This window comes from Anolis carolinensis, chromosome 2 (assembly GCF_035594765.1).
Source record: "Anolis carolinensis isolate JA03-04 chromosome 2, rAnoCar3.1.pri, whole genome shotgun sequence".
NCBI classification, from domain to species: domain Eukaryota; kingdom Metazoa; phylum Chordata; class Lepidosauria; order Squamata; family Dactyloidae; genus Anolis; species Anolis carolinensis.
The window spans coordinates 32,261,228-32,287,008 of NC_085842.1; the positions used below are offsets into that span (position 1 = coordinate 32,261,228).

The 25,781-nt window shown below is 43.9% G+C and overlaps 1 protein-coding gene across 1 annotated transcript in view; it reads right to left on the reverse strand.

The window, feature by feature from the left end:
- gabbr1 (gamma-aminobutyric acid type B receptor subunit 1) overlaps positions 1-25,781 on the reverse strand; it is a 317,954-nt gene that overhangs the window by 114,810 nt on the left and 177,363 nt on the right. Inside the window, exons 4-6 of the mRNA XM_016991794.2 lie at positions 19,930-20,133; positions 6,936-7,124; positions 637-669 (exon numbers count right to left, since the gene is read on the reverse strand). Of these exons, the coding sequence (XP_016847283.1) occupies positions 637-669; positions 6,936-7,124; positions 19,930-20,133 (426 nt within the window). The remainder of the gene's footprint in view (positions 1-636; positions 670-6,935; positions 7,125-19,929; positions 20,134-25,781) is intronic.

A 25,781-nucleotide genomic window follows, 5' to 3' on the forward strand; every position in this document is an offset into this window, starting at 1 on the left:
TATTTTCACTTAAAACAGGGTGATCACTTTCCTCTCCCCAAGCTTTGAATCACATAGCTGAGGAAAACTCCTTTCTCAGACTACAATGTTGGGTAAAGGGATGTGGAGGTTTATAGTCCAAAACAATCATTTTCCAATATCTGGACCTAGTGTTCATGGCCAACGTTGATGTTATGGAAAGTAAAACACGAGCAACATACACATGTAGCTCACATTTTGTCTCAAGAAGCCTGTCCCACATCTTGCTTGCTCCTACCTTTGCCTGTCTGCTCCCGCCCGGCCCCAGCATTGCTCTGAGCTGCATGTTTTTCCAATATGAGGATGTAGGTCAGCCTGGGATTAGTGAGGAATGTCAAATCTTTACATTCTCCCACATGACGCTTGCACACCTATCTTTTGCATGCAGCAGAGTCATGAGTTTATCTGCTGGGAGTCAGGACCTCAGAGGGATTAAAGCCTTGTCAGCTATCAGGACCCTTCAGATCAGTTGGAGCTGGCTGCTGAGAGGGGAGACCTCCGGGTGCCACAAGGACAAGTATACAAGACAAGCTCAAGATTTAGCAGGGCGAGGTGAAGATGAAACGGATTTGCAGATGTGAGAAAGCAAAGAGGAAGGGAAAGAAGGAAGTAACTCACCTGTTCCAGACCTGGAAATGGGGGGACGCCACACTGTAGAAGAAAGCAATGAGAGAAAATGATCAGACCTATGAAAGATGTGAGGAGAGATTCTCATCTTTCCTTGAATGGAATATTTCAGTGTTAGAAGAACATGCTCTTTTCAGATCTTTGGAAGGTTACTAATTATAAGACTTTCAGAATCTTTCCCTAAAGTCATTTTTCTAGTCTCTGACTCTTATTTGTTATACAGGTTGAGTAGCTCTTTTCCAAAATGTCTGGAACCAGACATGGTTGAAATTCTTTAGGAATTCTGAATACCTGTATTTCCATATACATATATAATGAAATACAGTAGAGTCTCACTTATCCAACACTCGCTTATCCAATGTTCTGGATTATCCATCACATTTTTGTAGTCAATGTTTTCAATATAACGTGATATTTTGGTGCTAATTTTGTAAATACAGTAATTACAACATAACATTACTGCGTATTGAACTACTTTTTCTGTCAAATTTGTTGTATAACATGATGTTTTGGTGCCTAATTTGTAAAATCATAACCTATTTTGATGTTTAATAGGCTATTTCTTAATCTCTCCTTATCATCCAACATATTCGCTTATCCAACGTTCTGCTGGCCCATTTATGTTGGATAAGTGAGACTCTACTGTATCTAAATAAATATTAGCCGCCTTGAGTCCCCACAGGGAAAAAGGTAGGGTATAAATAAAGTAAACATATCTTTGAAATAGAACCTAAATCTACACACAAAATTCATGTACGTTCCATATCCATAGCATGATGGTAATTTTATACAATAATTTCAACACTTTGGGTATGAAACAATATCTATGTACTTTAAACAATCAGAAAGCAAAGGCGTCAATATCTCAGCCACCCAAGTGGATAATTCTGGATTTTGGAGTATTCTGGATTTCAGAATTCTGGATCAGAGATACTCAACCCCAAAAGAAGGAGAAAGAACTCACCTTTCTGTCAACACCACCACAAATGTTGATTAAAAATATTTAGAATTACAAGCCACAGTTGATTTAAACATTGTGTAAATTACAGTCCCAATTTCAGTGGAAAAAGCAAACGCTCATGATTTTATTACTACATTTTGGATAGTGGTAGCAATTTGGCTGACTAGGTAAAGGTAAAGGTTTTCCCTGACAGTAAATCCAGTCGTGTCCGATTCTGGGGGTTGGTGCTCATCTCCATTTCTAAGTCGAAGAGCCGGTGTTGTCCGTAGTCACCTCCAAGGTCATGTGACTGGCATGACTGCATGGAGCTCTGTTATCATTCCGCTGGAGTGGTACCTATTGATCTACTGACATTTGCATGTTTTTGAACTGCTAAGTTGGCAGAAGCTGGGGCTACCAGCGAGAGCTCACCTCGCTCCCCAGATTCAAACTGCTGACCTTTAAGTCAGCAAGTTCAATAGCTCAGCAGTTTAACCCACTGTGCCACCAGGGGCTCCTACCCACTCAGTATTTTGCTGCAGAAGTTTAATATGCCTGTAAAGCCTCTTTGTAAGTCTAACTGCAACCCTGGGGAGGCGGGGAAGAGGTTGGGTTACATGTGTGCGTGCACGCGAAGCTTCTCCCTTCCCTCCCTATCTTTATTCTGATAGACATCTGGGAAAGACATAACTGTTCCAGAAGGCTTTCAATTGATTTTTCTCTTCGCTTTGTTATTTTAGTGATGTTTACCTCCATAACTGAATTTTTATTTGATGTTAATTGAATCTGGTGTAATTTTATACTTTATTTTTTTCTTATTGTACAATGTCCTCTTATGTAAGCTGCTCTCAATGCAGCCATGTCCTTCACTGTATTCACTCAAGTGTAAACATCTTAACGGAAATGATAAACAAGTAAGGGTTCAATACAATCCTTTACTTGAATTCTACCTGCTAACAAGCTCTAAGATGTGACGGAATGCCTGACATTTCTGAATTCAAGGATGCCAGATATGCAGGTATCATGAGACTGATATGATCTACCATGGGACATTGCTAGGACTTGGACAGTGCAGATTACAGTGACGAACTGGGAAATCCATACTTAAAGACTCTGGTGAACCATTAAACTCACAGGACAACTTTGGGCTGACGCTATATCTGAGTCTGACCCTATCTGACCTCACATGGTTCTAAGGTTCTAAGGACAGAGTAAGTCCACTCAATTTCTTTGTGTAAATTTGGGTGGTGTTGTGGCTAGAATGCGCATGACAAAGGGGAACAAGACATGTAAGACATAACTTATACCTCTGCTTTGCATAGCCATTCACTACTGATGGCACAACTTGATACTCACTCTAAAGTTTGCACATTTCTGTTACTCCTTCAGGCTTTGCCAACTACTCACACAATCCAGAGGAAGTACATTATGGCAAGATGTTTTCCTTTCCATTTCCTTTTTTATATTCCATTTCATCTTCCACCTTCTATATTTGGTCTAGACAAAGAGTATTCATTCAAATCTCAAGGTACTTTTTTCTACCAAAACCAAAACTGATCTTGGAGGGTACTATGGCTGACATCACCAAGGATCCTATTGAATTCCTGGTCAATAAATGGAAACAGAATCCAATCAGGGCTATTGACACGATTGCTCTCAAATATCCCCTCTGATCCATTACAAATCATACTCCCTGATTTACAGAGACCCTCAGGTAAATGAAAGGACAATGACTAGAGCACAGATGGTGAAAAACTCGACTTTTATGCAACAAGACACAGCATAGAAGGCATCTTTACTCCTATGAGGTAGCAGTATATGCAATGAAGAAGATTTTCTTCTCTACATGTATGACATCTGCAGATTCGCATCCAGTCAAGTTGTTCAGAGTGGTTAGAAAATTTAATCCAGGTGCACACACTCTCTGAACCCACTGCTAGAACCTTCAGTAGCTCACTGTAATGTTTTTAACAACCATTTGGCAGATAATATCTCTAGCATAAGAGCTAACTTGGATGCATCATTGGAGCAGATGCCAACAACAAAGTGTCCAGCAACTCTGTGAGTGGGATTGCACTGGATCTGTTTCACTTGGTGAATACTGTTTATGTGGATAAGCTGCTGGGGCTAAAAAGTAGGACAATCTGCTTTCTTGATCCCTGTCCTTCTTGGCTAGTCATCCAGGGAGGAGATGCAATTCAATCTCAAATACAACAAATTATGAATGCATCTCTTGGGGAGGGGAATTTTCCATCCTCTTTAAAAGAAGCACATAATTGCTGAAAAAGCCCTCCCTGGATCTCCTGGACCTTAACAATTACAGACCAGACTTTAACCTTCCTTTTTTTGAGCAAGGTGATAGAGAAGGCAGTTGCCCTCCAACTCCAGGCAGTCTTGGATGACATACACCTTTTTGACCCATTTCAAACTAACTTCAGAGCAGGATATGGAGTTGAGTCTTCAATGGTCACCTTAGTGGATGAACTCCATCTCAACACCATCAGGGGGAGTGTGGAGTGTGTTCCTGTTGGTGCTCTTAGATCTCTCAGCGGCTTTTGATACCATCAACCATGGTATCCTTCTGGGAACTGGAGGCACGGTGATGCAGTAGTTCCAGTCATACCTCTCAGGCAGGTTCCAGATGGTGGTCCTAGGAACAGGTGTTCCTCAAAAAAGAACAGCTGTCCCTAGGCTATTATATGGCATTCCACAAGGGGACATTCTATCTCCAATGCTTTTTAATATTTACATGAAACCACTGGGAGAGGTCATCCAGAAGCATGGGGAGGGCAGTATCAGTATACTGATGACACCCAAATATATTTCTTCATGTCTTCCAAAACAGCTTCAGCTAAGGATAGTGTGTTCTCCTCTGAATGAATGCCTGGAGGAGGTAATGGGCTGCTGAGGAGAAATAAATTGAAACTGAATCCAGACAAAACAGAGGTGCTTGCCATCAAGGGTCCTAATCTGGGGGTGGAGGTGTGCCAATCAGTTCTGCATGGGGTTACACTCCCCATAATAATAAATAATAATAAACTTTATTTATACCCCGCCACCATCTCCCCAACGGAAACTCGGGGCAGCTTACATGGGGCCATGCCCAGAACAATACAATATAACAGAATATAAAAAGAACAACAAATCATAACACATTGAACAATACAATAAATGATAATATGCATTACAACGCAAAATCAGAAGAACAATAAAAACAAGGGCGGGCCACATGAACACTAAGTTAAAACTCGGGGTGAGAAAAGAAATAAGAATAAAACCACAAAGAACAGGGTCATAAAATAGTGATGCAATCTGGAGGATAGATATTGGAGGAGAGCAACAGAGAGGATGTATGTAGTAATTACTCTCCAAAAGCACAACGGAAGAGCCATGTTTTCAGGTCTTTCTTAAAGGCTGCTAATGTGGGGGCTTGCCTAATCTCAATGGGCAGTGAGTTCCACAATCGGGGGGCCACAGCAGAGAAGGCCCTCTCCCTTGTTCCCACAAGGCGGGCCTGAGATATCGACAGTGGCGACAGGAGAGCCTCCCCTGACGATCGAAGGGATCGGGCAGGTTTATGATAGGAGATACGGTCACGAAGGTAGGTGGGTCCCAAACCGTTTAGGGCTTTATAGGTGATGGTCTGCACCTTGAATTGGGACCGGAAAATAAACGGCAGCCAGTGGAGCTCCTTGAACAAGGGAATGGATCTTTCCCTGTAACTCGCCCCCGTTATTAATCTGGCAGCCGAGCGCTGGACCAATTGTAATTTCCGGGCCGTCTTCAAGGGAAGCCCCACGTAGAGCGCATTACAGTAGTCCAGTCTAGAGGTAACTAAGGCATGGACCACCGTGGTCAAGTCAGACTTCACGAGGTATGGTCGCAGTTGGCGCACAAGTTTGAGTTGTGCGAAAGCCCTCCTGGCCACCGCCGACACCTGCGCCTCAAGCGTCAACGCTGAGTCCAGGAGGACCCCCAAACTGCAGACCTGTGATTTCAGGGGGAGTGCAACCCCGTCCAGCACAGGCTGCCACCCAATACCCCGATCCAACGCGCGACTGACCAGGAGGGCCTCTGTCTTGTCAGGATTGATCCTCAGCTTGTTCCTCCTCATCCAGTCCGCCACAGCGGCCAGGCACTGGTTCAGCATCCGAGGGGCTTCCTTGGAGTCAGATGGAAACGAGTAGTGGATTTGCGTGTCATCTGCGTAGAGATGGCAACACCCTCCAAACACCCATGAAAGACTGTGTCGCAGCTTGGGAGTGCTCCTAGATCTTTCTCTCCAAATGTCAGCCCAGGTAGATGTGACAATCAGGAGTGCTTACTTCTAGCTTCAGCTGATCCACCAGCTGCACCCCTTCCTGGATTAGGAGGACTTGAAGATGGTGGTGCATGTGCTAGTAACCTCAAAGTTGGACTTCTGCAATGCGCTTTACATTGGGCTACCTTTGCACCAAGTTCGGAAACTCTAGCTGGTTATAATACGGCAGCCAAACTGGCTATAGGAACCTCTAGGAGTGAATATATTCCACTCCACTGGCTGCCAATTAGTTTCTGGGCAAAGTACGGAGTGTTGGTTTTGACATTTAAAGCTCTACATGATTTGGGTCCAGGTTACCTACAGGATCGCCTTGTCCCATACAATCTGTCCCAAACACCAAGGTGTGTGTGTGTGGGGGGGGTGGGGGGGGTGGGGGTGGGTAGCTACTTCAGCCTGCCAGAACCCGACTGGTGAGTGTCACTCAGAGGAACCTTTCATCAGCTGCTCCAAGACTGGGGAACAACCTGCCAGAAGAGATTTGAGAGCTAAACGAGCTGTTGGAATTTAAAAACTATCTACAGACCTATCTCTTCCACAGGTCTACCCAGCCAGCTTTTAAGCATGAATTTTAAACTTGTTTCTTGTGTTTTACCTTTGTTCTGTGTATTTTAATATATATATTTTGTAGAAATATGTTTTAATATGTCTCAGACGATTGTGTGTTTCTAGCAATTTTGTAACCCGCCTCGAGCCACGAGGAGAGGCGGGTAAAAAAATAAAATAATGATGATGATAATGACGATGATTTTCTGTAGTTCCTCTCTCAGTATTTTTCAACAGAAATACATCTTCACTCTTTGATTTCTCTGCAGAAGTCAGAGACAAAAACTAGGATACGCAACAGGGTTGTGGTGAAGTTAGTCAAAATGCATGTTGCTAAAATATTCTTTCCCCTTTCCCCAGAAATTACTGAAGTCTCAGATCTGTTTCTGGAAAAGATCCTGTCACCCTGAGTGAGAACCTTCTCTTCCAAATATAGCCCTCCATCCATCTGGCTTCCCCACCTTTTCTGTCCTGCCATTCACTTACATTCACAGACTGGCTTGGCAGAACTCCAGCGGCCCACCTTGGTGCAGTTGCTGCGCGGGGTGCCCGTGAGATGAAAGCCAGGGTTGCAGCGATATTCCACCAAAGTGCCCTCCACAGGCACCCGCTCAAGGCCCTTGACATGTGCTTGTCCGTTCTCCAGACTCAGGTGCATCTTAGGACAAGTACGTACTGTAAAAAGAAAGGAGAGAGAAAAAAAATCTTTGTCTTCATGCATGCAGTGGGTGCTGTACATTGGTCACCTTAAGCAGGAGGGTGGAACCTTTGACTTTTCAGATCGTTTGGAGTTCAACTCAAAGTCTCAGACAGCAAGGATCAAAGCCAAAGGATTCTTTAGAAACAGTCTGGATAGCGGCTGCTATAAATGGAGATCCTGCACTGAGCAGGGAAGTTAGAATCAATGGCACAAGAGGTCCATCGATTCTAACTTCCCTACTAACTACGATTACACATTTGAGTTAGGATTTCACTTTTAGTCACTGAACTAGCACTTACTTGCTCCTCTCTCCAAAACAGCAATAAGATATGATAGTTTCAATATTGGATTAAGTCTCCGAAAGACCAGGATATTAATCCTGGATCGAGCTGTGGCGCAGGCTGGAAAGCAAGCCAGCTGCAACTGTGCCGTCCGCCGGACAATAAAAAACTATAAAACTGAAACGTGCTGTCCTTTATCCGGGCAAACTGCAAATCCCTATAAGCTGTCCTATAGATATTGAACGACTGAGTCTGGATAACTTCAAAAAAGGATGTTTATTCATACAAGGTTGTAAACCTGGCACAGATCTTAAAGTTGCAGAAAATGAAACAAATTTCCATAGGTTTTAGTTGCAGAATTATCCCTGGTTCCAGAAGGCAAAGGTGATTATAAAACCACTATACCCTAATCACGCTGTCTATATTAGAAGGAGAAACTCTTTCCTTCCCTATCTTTACAGCAAAGATTAGTTCTAGAAGCGATGGAATAACCCTGCTCCTCTAACTAGAATTCCTATTCCAGATCAGTATAATTCAATACTTATCTAATTTGGATAGGCTTAGATTGGCCTGGTTTTGAGGATGATTTGTCCCAGTTAGCCTTGCACAGCTCCAGCACGTTGGAAGACTATAGCCAGAATGAAGCTCCAAAATGGAGACTAGACCCTGGTAAAAAGGGCGGTCCTAAGATGTTGCACTCTTTGACCAATCACTGCAAAGAAAACTGCAGCCAGCTCTTGCAGATTCCAAGCCACTTTTCCTGGGCTTTGCAGCCAGAGGCTCAAACAAAATGTAAAGGAGGGAAAACAAACAAACGACCAATAGGTAAGGCAAACCATCGTCCTGGGGGACGGAACACTCCCCGCTAAATTCCCAGGATGTGGGAATTTACCAATCAAAAACATACAAACACCTTTGTATACACAACAATACAAACACTATAAAACTTACACACTTTGGACAAGCAACACGAGATTGCTGGTTGGTCTGTCCAGGACAGACATTTTGTCCTTACTATGAGTCTTTACCTGAACCTTTCTAACCTTACCGTCAGGGCAAGGAAAGGTCTTTAGTGTAATGCCCATAGGCCAGGCATAGCGGGGCAAGTCTTTGTCCTTTAGCAACACAAGGTTTCCCACCTTGAAATTGTCCTCTGGGGTTTGCCAGAGTCTTCTGGTTGGAAGCTGGCTTAAGTATTCGGCCTTCCACCTCTTCCAGAAGTGGTTGGCTAAGGTCTGCACATGCAAAATTGGTGCCACAGTCCGATCGAATTGACTTAATTGGCCCTCTGAGGGCTATGAACCTTTTCAATGCATTTAAAAATGATGAAGTGTCCATCCCTTCTATGACTTCTATATGGACAGCTCGTATTACTAAACAAGTAAACAAAACTGCCCACCTCTTGTTATTTACAACACCACCCCTGGTTTTCCTAGTGACAACCTCCCAAGGACCAAACACATCGATTCCCACATGGGAAAAGGGTGGGTCTGTCAAAGTCCTATCCTGAGGTAGTTCTGCCATCAACTGACTTTGACAGTTTCGTCTGAGTCGCCGACATTTGACACATTTGAAAATACAACTGTTGACCAAACTTTTAGCATTTACCACCCACAGACCTTCATTTCTAAGGGCTGCCTCAGTTAGAGTTCTACCCTGATGATGGATTTTCTCATGGTAGTGACGAACCAACAACAAAGCAATATGGCTATTGGGGGGTACAATGATGGGGTTCTTTGTACACACTTTGAGTTTAGCCTTAGCTAACCTCCCTCCCACTCTTAAAATGCCCTCCTTGTCTAGAAATGGGTTTAACTCACGCAAGAAACTCCGGCTGGGGGTGTCAAGCCCTTGTTCTAACCTGGCTATTTCTAGACTAAACTCATGCCTCTGAACTGACCTGAATATTACTCCCTTAGCCTTCAACATGTCCTGAACTTGCAAAGGCTGACTATCTTTGCAGACTAAGCGATGTATAAGCCTAGCAACTGCTGTAAGAAGACTGTGCCATTCCGAAAAACGTTCAAAATGGTGTCGTTCCAGACAAGATCTTTGGCCCATCTTGATTTCTGTGGTTGATTTGCAGGCTTTCACCTCTGCACTTCGTGAGACTTGAGCATTCATAATGTCCGAAAACCTTTGCTCATCTTTCGAGAGCGCTGTGGCTTCGTCTCTCTCAGAGACTTTGAAGATGGAGGAATACTCTGGAGTTATTGCTTGGCAGTGGACCGAGATATGACTTAGGCAACTGCGCACAAGTGTAGGACGTCCACCTTTAAGCACCTGTGCTTGATTGGAGTCCAACGACGATAGTGGGTGCATCTTGTTTATGCACACTGGGCCTATGACTGTCCAGCCTAATGGCAATTGTTGTGCGATAGGTGCACCTGGAGGTCCTTTAACTTGGTCGTTCACACAGAACAAGCTCGGGCAGTCCGAGCCAAGCAAAAGGGCAATGTCCACATCTGGCCGAAAGGCTGGTATAACATTCTTTAGCCTTCGCAAGTGTGGATGAGCCTCCACAACTTCTCTGGTGACAATCTGCCTTTTGTTCCGGGGAATAGAGGAACACTCAATCAGGTCTGGCAACTTGAACTGTCTCTTCTGGTCGCAAGAGGAGACAACGAAGCCAGATGCTATGCGACCCTGCAACTTCTTTTTTCCTGCACACGTAGTCATAGTGTAGTCGACCATCTTGGTTTTAAGGTCAAACATGCGGAAGAACTCTGGAGTAGCCAGGGAGGCGTCGCTCTGTGAATCCAGGGCCACATAGAGTCTCTTTCTAAGCCAAGGGCTCTTGGCTGGATATACATCCGCTAGGCAGATAGGATGACAAACTCTGTACTGGTGCGAGTCAGAACACAGCTCTGTACAGGCGACTGCTGAAACCTCCACCTGCATCTCTGGTACGACTGGCTTGTCGGTGTCTTCGACTGCTGACTTTTCTTTTGGTGAAACGTTCCCTTTGGGGTGGGAGATGACACTGGAGTTGTGCATTGCGGTGCAATGCTTGAGGCTGTTGCATTTCTCACACTTGACGTTTTCTTTGCAGTTGGACGCAAAGTGTGGAGTTGCTCCACAGCATCTAAAGCAGATTCCCTGCTTTTGAACTAGCTGTTGCCTCTCTTTGTATGACTTTCTACTAAACTCCCTGCAGTTGGCCAAGCTGTGAGGCTTTTGGTGGATAGGGCAAAGCAACTCTTTTACCTCCGACCTGGGTTCATCAGTCTTGTGTTGAGTTTCGACTGCCTTTACGCTGACAGGTCTATTGGCCTCTCTAGGTGGTTTCTTGTCCACTTCAGATGCCTTCCCTGGATGGGTCCCTTGGTATAAGGTGGGGAGGCCCGTCTGCGGATCATTCCTTTCTCTGGCTGCCCTGGTGATGAACTGGACCAAATGAGAAAATGGAGGGTATGCCTGGGAGTGGGCCTCCTTGTAGTTGAAGACCTCCTGTCCCCAGCGTTCTTGCAAAGTGAAGGGCAGCTTGGTCAAGATCTGCCTCTGGGACAGGTGCTGATCGAGGCACTTCAAACCGGGCAGTTCTGGATTCTCCTTGGCCGACTCTAATTCCGTAAGGAGATCGCTAAGGTCCCACAAGAGTTTGAAGTCTTTGAGTTTTAAAGCTGGGAACCTTTGGAGCTTGTCCATAAGAGATGCTTCAATCTCTGTGCTGGCCCCATACCTCTGCTGCAACCTGGCCCAGGCCTTTTCCAGGGCTTTGTCGGGATCGGCTACGTGGGCTGCGTAGATCTTCTTAACTTGTGAGGATGAGGCTGGGCCCAACCATGCAGCCAGAAGAGTCAGTTCTTCCTCAGGCAATAACTTTAAGTCTCTGATTGCTCTCTGGAAGGTGGCCTTCCAGAGAAGAAATTCCTCAGGCTTGTCCGAAAACTTTTCGACACCCTTGTCCTTAAGATCTCTTCTGGGGCTTCTGATGATGGAGACAAGCTGGGACTCTGGCGTCGAAGGGAACAATTGAGGAGTTTGCTGTTGTGGAGTGGACTCCCACCGTGTACCTTGCGTCAACCTTTGGTCTCTTGGAGGGATGACATCGACCACTGACGAATCGATGGTTCCCTGTGCAGCTGTCTGTAGGGGCCAACTAGCACTCGGCCTTGAGGCCCTGATTGACTGACCTAGGGTTTTAGCAGGAGGCACAGGTAGCTCGAGCAAGGGTGAGCTCCCCGCTATGACGCTCTGCTCTGCAGGAAACTCAAAAGTGACTTTGGGGCCCTGCTCTGGGTAAGGAGAGAAGTCTCCCTGTTCCTCATCCGAAAACTGGCTGTGCATGCTGCCAAGGTGCGCAAACACTTTGGCAGAAGGATCCTGTATTGGTAACTGGCTTACATTTTCTTCTGTGAGTGGCTCAATTAGGGCTTTGGCCAAAGTCTCAGCCCTTACCCTTTTGGCTGCGGCATCCATCTTTATTCTAAGCATTTCTATTTCACATTGCCTTTGGGCCTGTTCTATTTGCATTTTGCTTTGCAGTCGTTGCTCTTCTTCTTTAAAGGGAAGGGTGAGATCAGCTGCCTTAGCATCAGCCTCCGCCCCCGCTACCTTGCTCTTTAGCTCCAGACGTGCAGCCTCCTTAATGTGCAAGGCAGCTAGGGAAGAGATGGCACTCCCAGCAGCAGAAGACTTGCTAGAGTGGCTATGTTTAGATGATGCACACTCCCTTAGTTTAGATACCTGGCTAGAGCGGTTGGACTTAAGACTAAGTGCCACAGCAGGTGATTTTAAAAGATTGGTCTCATGGCTGCATAAGGAAGACTGATTTCCTTTTGGCTCAGACCTTAGATTAACAGGTGGAGAACTAAATTCCAAGGCATCTAGAATTGCCCTCACCTTATTTTCTTTCTCATTAGTGTCAGCTAAGACACTCACTATTTCTAACTCTGAATCCTTGGCGTTAATGCGCTCGAGGACCTGGACTATCTTAGACACCAAACCCCTCCAGAGACCGAAGGTCTCTTCAAGGTCGGTCTGTAATATGGATGGCACCCTTGTAATACCCAAGCTCTCAATTCTGTCCATCAATGTTACAATTCGCTCCCATGCCGAACCTAACCTCACATGGAGGAGCTCCTTTTCATCTATTAGATGGGCTAGCATCTTGGCTGAAGGGTGCTTTATCCTTTGGGGCCTTTCATTCCTACTTTCAGCCTCAGAAGGAGGTATACCATCTGTATCATCTTGAAATTGCATAGACATTATGTATTCTTAATAGCAAGTAAATTTACAACAAAAGCAAATACAACATACCAGCAAGTAAATTTACAATAAAAGCAAATGCAATATATAATACAATGCACAACACTTAACCATAGCAATATATATCACTAAGTAACTATACTTTACAAAGATTGTGACCTTTGGCGCCAGATTTTAGTGGGCAAGCTGCAAAATGCCAACTGACAGCAACTTGCCACTTGATACCTCCCTTGCCCGAGTGACGTAAACTGCCAAAATGGCGACTTCGCCAAATTTTCAAGCACCTCGTGCTCTGCGGCTCGAGGCCTACCGCCGAAGGAGCACCGAGGCTGGCTTTGGAAAGGAGGAGAGAAAAGACGCCTCCTCCCCGCTGTGAAGGGAGGTCACCACCGCAGGTCGATGAAACAGGTCACCACCGCAGGACGATGAGGCAGGTCACCGCCGCAGGACGATGAGGCAGGTCACCACCGCAGGACGATGAGGCAGGTCACCACCGCCAGGCGATGAGGCAGGTCACCACCGCAGGACGAAGAGGCAGGTCACCACCGCCAGGCGACTGTCCCGGCCGAGTGCTTCTGGACTCACCACCTCCAGGACCTACTGCTGGGTTTTGCACAGCCGTGCAATTGCCGAAACAGCCGCAGGGCTACGCGCACACACGCGAGCTGAAGAGCAGGATACTGCAGAGGCTGAAGGAATGGAGCCCCACTCTCTCACTTGCCTTTCGGCCTGGCAGCAAGCTTTCACTGCAACAGACCAACAAAATCAAAGTCTCTATGGCCGTGCAAGCTAGCTGAAGCGGAAAAACCGCTGATCGTCCTCAAAACTGTGCCGTCCGCCGGACAATAAAAAACTATAAAACTGAAACGTGCTGTCCTTTATCCGGGCAAACTGCAAATCCCTATAAGCTGTCCTATAGATATTGAACGACTGAGTCTGGATAACTTCAAAAAAGGATGTTTATTCATACAAGGTTGTAAACCTGGCACAGATCTTAAAGTTGCAGAAAATGAAACAAATTTCCATAGGTTTTAGTTGCAGAATTATCCCTGGTTCCAGAAGGCAAAGGTGATTATAAAACCACTATACCCTAATCACGCTGTCTATATTAGAAGGAGAAACTCTTTCCTTCCCTATCTTTACAGCAAAGATTAGTTCTAGAAGCGATGGAATAACCCTGCTCCTCTAACTAGAATTCCTATTCCAGATCAGTATAATTCAATACTTATCTAATTTGGATAGGCTTAGATTGGCCTGGTTTTGAGGATGATTTGTCCCAGTTAGCCTTGCACAGCTCCAGCACGTTGGAAGACTATAGCCAGAATGAAGCTCCAAAATGGAGACTAGACCCTGGTAAAAAGGGCGGTCCTAAGATGTTGCACTCTTTGACCAATCACTGCAAAGAAAACTGCAGCCAGCTCTTGCAGATTCCAAGCCACTTTTCCTGGGCTTTGCAGCCAGAGGCTCAAACAAAATGTAAAGGAGGGAAAACAAACAAACGACCAATAGGTAAGGCAAACCATCGTCCTGGGGGACGGAACAGCAACAAATCAACAAATCACTCTGACCAAGAGGTCATGAGTTCGAGGCCAGCCCGGTGCCTGCGTCTTGTCTGTCTCTGTTCTATGTCAAGGCATTGAATGTTTGCCTTTATGTGTGCAATGTGATCCGCCCTGAGTCCCCTTCGGGGTGAGAAGGGCGGAATACAAATGCTGTAAATAAATAAATAAATAATCCTTGTTCAGCCATGCAAACATATATGGTGATACCAGGCAACTCACAATGTTTCTGGCTAAGAGGAAATATGACCTCCTCTGATAGGTACTACATTACAGGATGATACCTGCCCACTACTTTCTGAGCATCACATTCAGCTGCACTACATTATTGCAACATTGTTTCACCTTCACAACTACCCGCATTTCACCGATGAAAAAGGAATTATGTGTGTCAAGCATCATTCGAGTGTGGTCAAGTTGAAAAACATTTTGAATGAGCAAGAGCTCGCAAGACTTTGCCTTTCCTTTCCTCTCCCTTGCTGCTGAGTTGACTATAATTCACTTTTGTACTCTGAACCCAATTTGAAGCAATTGAAGGAAGCTGAGTACATAAGGAGAAAATGGGAGGAGAATAAAAAATAGACATTTTAAAAGCAGCTGAAATGCAGGAAGGCAAAGAATTTATCCTTGACAAATTGGCAGAGATGGAATTTAAGTAAAATTCAAGGTTGAGCATCATGTCGCTTTCTGGGCATTGTTGTACTGTAATTCCTAATAAAAAAGGTAAAGGTTTTCCCCGGACGTTAAGTCCAGTCATGTCTGACTCTGGGGGTTGGTGCTCATCTCCATTTCTAAGCCGAAGAGCCGGCATTGTCCGTAGACACCTCAAAGGTCATGTGGCCGGCATGACTGCATGGAGCGCCGTTACCTTCCCGCCGAAGCGGTACCTATTGATCTACTCACATTGGCATGTTTTCGAACTGCTAGGTTGGCAGAAGCTGGAGCTAACAGCTCACGCCGCTCCTGGGTTTGAACCTGGGACCTTTCAGTCAGCAAGTTCAGCAGCTCAGCGCTTTAACACACTTCGCCACCGGGGCTCCTTGTAATTCCCAATATCCCTCACCATTGTGTGATTCATTGATTGGGAGCATCCCTGTCCAATTGGGACAGTTGGAGAGTATGCTAAAAATTAAGTGTTAGAATCATAGAATTACAGAGTTGGAAGAGACCATAAGGATCCTCCAGCAAAACCTGTTGCCATGCAGGAATAAGCAATCAAAGTACTGTGTATTCCAGGAGATTTTGGCAATTAAAGTTGCTTGATCCAGCACAGCTCCAGTGCTTTGAACTGCAGCATACCAGACAAAAATTCAACAAATCAAGGTGCCCCTGTCACATCATCCCTTGGGGTAGAAGAAGATGACACTCATCATTTTATGTGCCTATCATGCAGAGTTTTCACTTGGTTTGCTTATAGGATTTATACCTTCACCTTCTGAAGTGAAAAACAGGCAGACTACTAAAAAGCACTAATATGACCACAAGGATGAAAAACAAGTAGAGCGAGAATACAAAAACAGCCACTAAAGATAAATAAAAGATGATGATACACATGTTAAAAGGCACCATAGCTCTGTTAAGAATGGAAGCCTAACTAAGCTACTACAATAGAAGTGAAAAATCTGGGACCCTCCAGAAACTAATCTTCAATGTTTGTTATTTCTAACTGTTGGCTGATAGGAACTGTCGACAACCATTTCTGGTGTTGGATGGATTTCTCAGGCCACTACTAATGGCATGGGATCCAGGCTGCAGATTTATCCTTTCTATTGGCTATGGAACCAAACTATTTAGCTCCTTAGGCCAAATAGTTTCATAGAAGACTATTTTGTCCCCTGGATAATTTAGGGAGGTCAACTCTGAGAACCTCCCACTATTAATGATGCTGGCTAGCACTTCTGGGAGGTGAAGTCCAAAATGTGTTGAGATTCCTCTTATCTATGAGTTTCTGTTGATTAACCATTTAGGACAGGGGTGGACAACTGTGGAAGAGGAGGGCATAGTCTCCTCCCAGGAAACTTTAGAGGGTTGCACCCCACCTTGCCCTCCTAGGCAATATTTTGCCCCCAAATGTCCTATAGTGTAGGGCTTCTTAAACATTTCCACTCACAACCCTTTTTCGGTCTGAGAAATTTGTATGTGACCCCAGGTATATCTATATATATAAAAGAGTGATGGCATCAGGGCAGTGGACAAAACAACAAAAGTACAGGCCCCGCAACCTCGAAATTTGACAACACAACCCATCATCCATGCCTCCAGGTTGATACAACAAAAAGAAAAGAAAAATAAAGTCCTAATTAGAGGGAGAGCAATAATTTTTTTTATCCAATTGCTGCCAGTTTAGAGGGCTAATCTCTGCCCACTTGGTTGCCTAGCAACCAGCCAAGGGACAGCCAGGCTTCAGTTAGGGGACAGGCCGATTTAGGCCTCACTTAGACTTCTTCCACAGATTATCTGATTTTAACTGGATTATATGGCAGTGTAGACTCAAGGCTCTTCTACACAGCTCTATAACCCATTTATAATCTTACATTATCTGCTTTGCACTGGATTATCTTGACTCCACACTGCCATATAATCCACTTCAGTGTGCATTTTATCCAGCTGTGTAGAAGGGGCCTCATATAATCCAGTTCTAAGCAGATAATATAAGATTATCAATATACAGTAGAGTCTCACTTATCCAACATAAACAGGCCGACAGGATAAGTGAATATGTTGGATAATAAGAAGGGATTCAGGAAAAGCCGATTAAACATCAAATTAGGTAATCGTTATACAAATTAAGCACCAAAACATCATATTATACAACAAATTTGACAGAAAAAGTAGTTCCATGCGCAGTAATGCTATGTAGTAATTACAGTAGAGTCTCACTTATCCAACACTCGCTTATCCAATGTTCTGGATTATCCAATGCATTTTTGTAGTCAATGTTTTCAATATATTGTGATATTTTGGTGCTAAATTCATAAATACAGTAATTACTACATAGCATTACTGTGTATTGAACTACTTTTTCTGCCAAATTTGTTGTCTAAGATGATATTTTGGTGCTTCATTTGTAAAATCATAACCTAATTTGATGTTTAATAGGCTTATCCTTAATGCCTCCTTATTATCCAACATATTCGCTTATCCAATATTCTGCCAGCCTGTTTATGTTGGATAAGTGAGACTCTAATGTACTGTATTTACAAATTTACCACTACAATATCACAATGAATTTAAAACACTGACTACAAAAACATTGATTATGAAAAGGCAGACTGGGTTGGATAATCCAGAACATTATATAAGTGAATGTTGGATAAGTGAGATTCTACTTTAATATGAAATAATTACTGGGATAGAATAATGCAGAACAATATAATCTCTAAAACCAGGACAGTAAATAAACAGGGGAATTCCAGACAGGAAACAATCAGGGCCAGCTAACACCTCCCAACAAAGTATTCCCATCATCAAAGTCTGGCAAATCCTCTGTTTTCTCAGGGCCACAGACAGTAGACACACATAAAATATTGCAAACAACACCACTCTGAAAACAAGGGAATTCCAGACAGGAAACAATCAGGGCCAGCTAACACCTCCCAACAAAGTATTCCCATCATCAAAGTCTGGCAAATCCTCTGTTTTCTCAGGGCCACAGACAGTAGACGCACATAAAATATCGCAAACAACACCACTCTGAAAACAAGGGAATTCCAGACAGGAAACAATCAGGGCCAGCTAACACCTCCCAACAAAGTATTCCCATCATCAAAGTCTGGAAAATCCTCTGTTTTCTCAGGGCCACAGACAGTAGACGCACATAAAATATTGCAAACAACACCACTCTGAAAACAAGGGAATTCCAGACAGGAAACAATCAGGGCCAGCTAACACCTCCCAACAAAAAAATTCACTCAGGGAGGAAGCAGCCAGGCTTTAAAGCTGCAAGGCCATTACATCCTAATCATTTTTCCTAATTGCAGCATTCATACTTGCCTCCAACAGAAAAAAAAACCAATCAGCAATATTGTATATTCACAACCTTTAGGAAATAATATCCCCTGATGGCACAGCGTGTTAAAGCGCTGAGCTGCTGAACTTCTGGACCGAAAGGCTGCAGGTTTGAATTGGGGGAGCGGAGAGAGCCCCCACTGTTAGTCCCAGCTTCTGCCAACCCAGAAGTTCAAAAACATGCAAATGTGAGTGCATCAATAGGTACTGCTCTGGCGGGAAGGTAACGCCGCTCTATGCAGTCATCCCACATGACCTTGGAGGAGTCTATGGACAACGCTGGCTCTTCGGCTTAGAAATGGAGATGAGCACCAACACTCTGAGTCAGACATGACTGGACTTAATGTCAGGGGAAAACCTTTACCCTTTATCTTAACTACCACCAGTTCCTCAATATTTTATTTCCCATACCACCACACTTCGCCACAGCAATGCGTGGCCGGGCACAGCTAGTAAATATATAAAATACAGTAGGTATAAAAATCAAACATTTACTGATTAAAAAATCAGCATTTGCAAGGCTTGCTAAATGGGCTGATTTCCCCTTTCATGAATTACAACTGAAACATCTTCTGCAGAGTCCACTGCAAACACTGCAGAACAGATTTGTGTAAATGTCTAAAATAGCCACTGGGTGACATTCGGAAAACTTTTACTGTTGCCAGATTTTTCAGGATCCCAACACAGAGCAAAGGCACACATGTCAAACGCAAGGCCTATGGGCCAAATCCACCCCTCCATGTCAATTTATGTAGTCCACGAGGCTTTCAATGTCAGAGGAACATCCATACAATTACAACTGGTCCTTTTGAAGACAACCGCAAGGCTGAGGTGGCCCTCAGTGAAATGAGTTTGACGTCCCTGAACTAAGAGGACTCTATCTGGAGCCAGGGCCCACAGCATAAAAAGCAGCGCTAGAGTGGACAGGGAAGGATTCTCACCACATTTTGGGCCATTTCAGGTCAAATAAAGGGCTTTTAAGAATAGAGCCAGTATAGTGGATTGAGCACTAGACAATGGCTCTGGACACCAAAGTTTCCATCCTTGGTTTGCCTTAGGGTCACCATAAGTCGGAAACATCTTGAAGGCAAACAACAACAACAGCAGCAGCAGCAGCAGCAGCAGCAATAACAAAAGACTTAAAAAATAAAATGAAGTGATTAGAAGTTGCTTCTTGTTAATTTCTTGTTTCCATAAAGACATCTCTTGAGCCTAAATTGATCCAAGGTATCTCCAAGATGTGGTGGAAATGCCCCCATGGCACTTGGAAACATATTTTTGTATGAAATCTTGTAAAACAAAAAATATAAAAAGGTTGACTCTTTGGAACTCAGGGTGCCTTCAAACATGGTGGAAATGCCCTTGACATCCCCTAAAGAGCTTTTGCGGGCACTTTGGAGCAAAACATATATTATTTATTTATTTATTTATTTATCATCATCATCATCATCATCATCATCATAAAAATGTTGGGAGAAAACATTTTATATCTCCTGATGGCTCCTGGGGTTTTAAAAAACATGGTCTTGGGCCAAACCTTGTCCAGCCCAGATTTAGGAGTTGTAATTTATTTATTTACAATATTTATATCCCGCCCTTCTCACCTGAAGGGACTCAGGGCGGCTTACAACACTGGCAACAATTCGATGCCTATAAAAAATCAGTATCAAACAATACATAAAATCACCCCGGATCCTCTATTTCACACCCAAAGGACTCACAACAGCGGCTTTCCACATCACTGTCTGTCCACGTCCCATTAGGCAGGCACTTGCGCACTTTGGGCCCCACAATTTCCCGTTCAGGCCGGCAGACATATTCAATCTCGTAGTCGAAAGGCAGGAAGCGGGCGGTCTTCACTTGTTCACGGGTCAAGCCTCGATAACGGATCCCACCATCCCAAGGAGGAAAGATAAGTTTGCAGCCTGGATGGGGAAAGAGAGAGGAAGAAGAAAAGAGACAGAAAATCAACAGATCAAAATCAATTTCCATGTGAAATGTGTTTGAAAAGCTGGTCATACCATAACATGCAGAGAGGTGCAGCGGTTTGGGATGAGGTAGGGATTTAGGAGACTTGGGGTGCATCAACATTATAGAATTAATGCAGTTTGACACCACTTTAAGTGCCATGGTTCAATGCTATGCAAACCTGGGATTTAAAGCTTGGTGGGGCATCATCACTCCTTTGATGGAAAATGTGAAAGAGGATTCCATAGCACCGAGCCATGGCAGTTAAAGTGGTGTCAGTCTTCTTTTATTCAACAGTGTAGATGCACTCACAGCCCCAAATTTCCATTCAGTCACAAAAACATGCAAGGCAATATGGAATTAATTATTCTCTTTCTCTTTCAACCTTTTTCTGCCTCACAGTTGTTTTATGAGGACTAAATAATATGTGTTTTGTGTATCTTTGAGTAAGAGCTTTAAAAGGCAGTGTTTGAGTGTGGGGGAGTTGGACTACAATTTATGGATTTGGTGAATGTAATCCAAAAACATTAACATTTATCAAACTTGCATTACACTGCTGGAAGAAAGGTGGGAAATAAGTGCGCATTCCTTTGATATAGGTTTTATTATATTTTAAAATGTGAATTAATGGGAGAATGAGTTCCTACTCCTCCCAGATACGTATTATATAGTCTAAAGTAGTAATTCATTAGTCCCTGGTGCATATCAGGTTGAAAAATCTCCCCGGTCAAAAGCTGTAAAATGGGTTACAGGATTTTATAAAATATAAATTGATTTCACATCTTTAAAAAGAAGGGGATCAGTCACTCCATGCTTCTCTGGCCCTGTAAATAAAGGAGTATTGTGTTCCTCAGTGCAACCTGAAACCTGAATAACACCATGCAGAAATACATCTATGTGCTTTCCCTCCTCCCAAATGCCAATCCTAAAAAAGAATGTACTTCCAGATGGACAGCATCTAGTCCAGTGGTTCTCAACCTGTGGGACCCCAGATGTTTTGGCCTTCAACTCCCAGAAATCCTAACCCGAGTCGGATTGAGTGACTGACCATTAATAGCGCCAATTCATTGTTTACCTAAGCAACCCCAAAGACATTTGCATCTGTCAAGTAGGAAATTTAGGAACTGCTTATGTGGGGAGGCTAATTTAACTAATTTACATCACCATAAAAATGTCCAACAGCGTGTGTGCCAGAAGATGAGGAAGTACTCCATCAAGGACTCGGCGTCACAGTGAGTGATGAAGCAGCAGCTCCCCCTGTGGTCGGAATCGAGAATACCCTCATAATGCCAGAAGCTGGAATGTTAAATAGCCTCTGTGTCTCTGTCTCTGTGTGTCGTATGTCTAATGGTATTTAATGTTTGCCATGTATGTGTACATTGTAATCCACCCTGAGTCCCCTTCGGGATGAGAATGGCGGAATATAAATACTGTAAATAAATAAATATATATATACATGGTAAGAAAAAAGACATGGCGAAACTTGGAGGAGGGGGGTTACAAACGGAAGAGGCTGCCAACTGAACGCTCTCTCCCTTAAAAATGATCTAGGTTTATCTACACATTGTCCCTGCTAATCAAAAAGCACTTATGCTTCAGTTGTGAGTCTGGTTCTTCTAGTACAACACTGCTCAGAGAGCATATTTTACATAGGGACCCTGCATATAGATCACACTTGTCATCAGTGTAGAGTAAAATCAAACGGATCTAGTAAACTTAGTACACCAAAATCAGCAACACATGAGCCAACAGTGTGAAGCTAATGTGATTTTACACTGGGTCAATATCATGTTAAAATCGAAGGAAGTAATGGTATCACTCTATTCTGCTTTGGTCTGACTTCTCCTGGGTTATACTATGTCCACAATTCAACAAGGACATTGACATGTTGGAAGGAACCCAAAGAAGGCCAACCAAAACAGTCAACCACCTAGAAGCCAAGCCCTATGAGGAAGGGCTTAGGGAGATGGGATATTGAGCTTGGAGAGGAGATGGTTAAGAGGACAGATGAAAGTCATGTTTAAATATTTTTGAAGGATATCATATTGAAGATGGAGCAAGCTCCTTTTTCCGTGTTCTGGGGTCTATAACACAAGAGCAAAGGATTGTAACTGCAGGAAAAGAGGATCAACCTAAAGAATGCCCTGACAGTAAGAAGTGTTCAAGGGTGGATATGCTGCCGTGGAATATGACAGGGTCTCCTTCTCTGCAGAACATCTAGAAACAAATGCAGTCATTGCTAATAGTCAACACGGATTTACCAAAAACAAGTCATGCCAGACTAATCTGATCTCTTTTTTCGATAGAGTTACGAGTTAGGTTGATACAGGGAATGCTGTGGATGTAGCGTACCTGGATTTCAGTAAGGCCTTCGACAAAGTCACCCACGACCTTCTGGCAAACAAACTAGTAAAATGTGGGCTAGACAAAACTACGGTTAGGTGGATCTGTAATTGGCTAAGCGAACGAACCCAAAGGATGCTCACCAATGTTTCATCTTCATCATGGAAAGAAGTGACAAGTGAAGTGCCGCAGGGCTCCGTCCTGGGCCCAGTTCTGTTCAACATCTTTATTAACGACTTAGACGAAGGGTTAGAAGGCACGATTATCAAGTTTGCAGACGACACAAAACTGGGAGGGATAGCTAACACTCCAGAAGACAGGAGCAGAATTCAAAACGATCTTGACAGACTAGAGAGATGGGCCAAAACTAACAAAATGAAGTTCAACAGGGACAAATGCAAGATACTTCACTTCGGCAGAAAAAATGGAAATCAAAGATACAGAATGGGGGACGCCTGGCTTAACAGCAGTGTGTGCGAAAAAGACCTTGGAGTCCTTGTGGACAACAAGCTAAACATGAACCAACAATGTGATGCAGCAGCTAAAAAAGCCAACGGGATTTTGGCCTGCCTCAATAGGGGAATAGCGTCTAGATCCAGGGAAGTCATGCTCCCCCTCTATTCTGCCTTGGTCAGACCACACCTGGAATACTGCGTCCAATTCTGGGCACCACAGTTGAAGGGAGATGTTGACAAGCTGGAAAGCGTCCAGAGGAGGGCGACTAAAATGATCAAAGGTCTGGAGAACAAGCCCTATGAGGAGAGGCTTAAAGATCTGGGCATGTTTAGCCTGCAGAAGAGAAGGCTGAGAGGAGACATGATAGCCATGTACAAATATGTGAGGGGAAGTCACAGGGAGGAGGGAGCAAGCTTGTTTTCTGCTGCCCTGCGGACTAGGACACGGAACAATGGCTTCAAACTACAGGAAAGGAGATTCCACCTGAACATTAGGAAGAACTTCCTCACTGTGAGGGCTGTTCGACAGTGGAACTCTCTTCCCCGGAGTGTGGTGGAGGCTCCTTCTTTGGAGGCTTTTAAGCAGAGGCTGGATGGCCATCTGTTGGGGGTACTTTGAATGCAATTTCCTGCTTCTTAGCGGGGGGTTGGACTAGATGGCCCATGAGGTCTCTTCCAACTCTACTATTCTATGATTCTATGATTCTGCAGAAGCTGAAGTGCTTTGATTGTGTATGGCAGGGGGTTGGACTAGATGGTTCTATGGGCTCTTCCAATTCTATTATTATGTTCCATTCTGATTCCCCCCCCCCCCAAGCAAACCTGCACTGAGCATGCATCCACAGGGAGTGTGGATCATCCACCACCTATCCCATCCAGAGAGTATTTTCTCACTCACTCACTCACTACCGATCAGGGAGGCAGCAAAGCAGGAGAGCGGCACTCTTCTCCTCGCCACATGGGCAGATGCACCAAGCAGATGGTGGCTCCCCATATGGATGTAAGCCCAGAAGACGCTACTTGGTAAATGACCATCTGTATACACCCATAAATACAACAAATTATTCTATATAATCTATACAGAGAGGGGTGGGGGAGAACAGCAGAGAAGTACCATGACTACAAGAGCTCATTGGCATTACCTTTGATGGGAAAAGGACAAAGGAAATATGCCAAGAAAGAAAAATATATGTATAGTGTAGATATAGTATTATATATAAACTGACAAGTCCTGGGTTCAAGTGCCAATGAAGGGGTGCCAAGAACCAATCAAGAAACCTTTCTTGAGTGAAGAAAAAACACAGTTTACAGCCGGGGCCAGGATTCAGGTATGCCTGATAAATGACTCCCGAATCCCTTTGTGACGCAGCTACAGACATTTTATACTGACTTTTAAGTTTAACTTTTCTTAGATAATAAACATAGACATAATTGGTTAAATTATAAATCATGAAGAACATGGGCAGACCTTTCCATATATGGGAGACAAAGAAATTTGAATGCATGTGTACTTAAAAAGAAAACAGATACATGACACTCCAAATATCATTCCAGAGGGAGATAATACCAGACACATTGGTAACCCCCCCTTTGCTAATGACGCCTTTATCCCCCCCCCCCCTTTGATGCCCTCTCAACCTAGAGAAGATGCATCAACCATGTTGTTATAGGGTTGTTGTATGTTTTCCGGGCTGTATGGCCATGTTCTAGAAGTATCCGCAGAGGTTGTGAGGTATGGAGAAACTAAGCAAGGAAGGTTTATATATATCTGTGGAAAGTCCAGGGTGAGAGAGTTTTTTAATACTGGTAGTCGGATTATGTTCATTTTTGATCCTCTCACCTCTGCAGGAGTCTACCGTATACCATGCAGCTGTGGACAAGTCTACATAGGGACCACCAAACGCAGTTCCCAAACACGAGTCAAATAACGTGAAAGGCACTGCAGACTAACTCAACCAGAGAAATCAGCCATAGCAGAGCACCTGATGAACCAACCTGGACACAGAATATTATTTGAGAACACAGAAATGCTTGACCACTCTAACAACTATCATGTCAGACTACACAGAGAAGCCATTGAAATTCACAAGCATGTGGGCAACTTCAACAGAAAGGAGGAAACCATGAAAATGAACAAAATCTGGCTACCAATATTAAAAAAACTAAGAAATCAGAACAGTAAATAAGAAGCAACACTCTGAAAACAGAGGAGTTCCAGACATGGGAACCAGGGGCAGCTAACGACTCTGAACAAAGGATGCCCCCAGGCAGGAAGAAGCCAGAAGATGAAGCTATTCAATGCTAATTAAGATGATTAACTACAACATTCACACTGGCTTCCAACTGACAAAGAGTTCTTCTCTCACCCTGAAATATATATATATATATATATATATACACACACACACACACACACACACACACACACACACATACACACACACCTTCCTTGCTTAGTTTCTCCATACCTCACAACCTCTGAGGATGCCTGCCATAGATGTGGGTGAAACATCAGGAGTGAATACATCTAGAACATGGCCATAACAGCCCGGAAAACATACAACAACCCTGTGATCCTGGCCATGAAACCCTTCGACAACACATGTTGTTACAGCTAATTGTTTTTAAGCCCAACATCTGTATAGGCCGGAGAGGAAATGGACTTAATCAGTGTCAAATATTCTTTTGCCACATTAAAGTCAACTGGAGGAACCATTAATTGGGACCACAAACACATTAAAATTGGAAAACAACACATGACCAGAAACAGAATCAAAAATATAACAATGATAATGAATATCATGTCC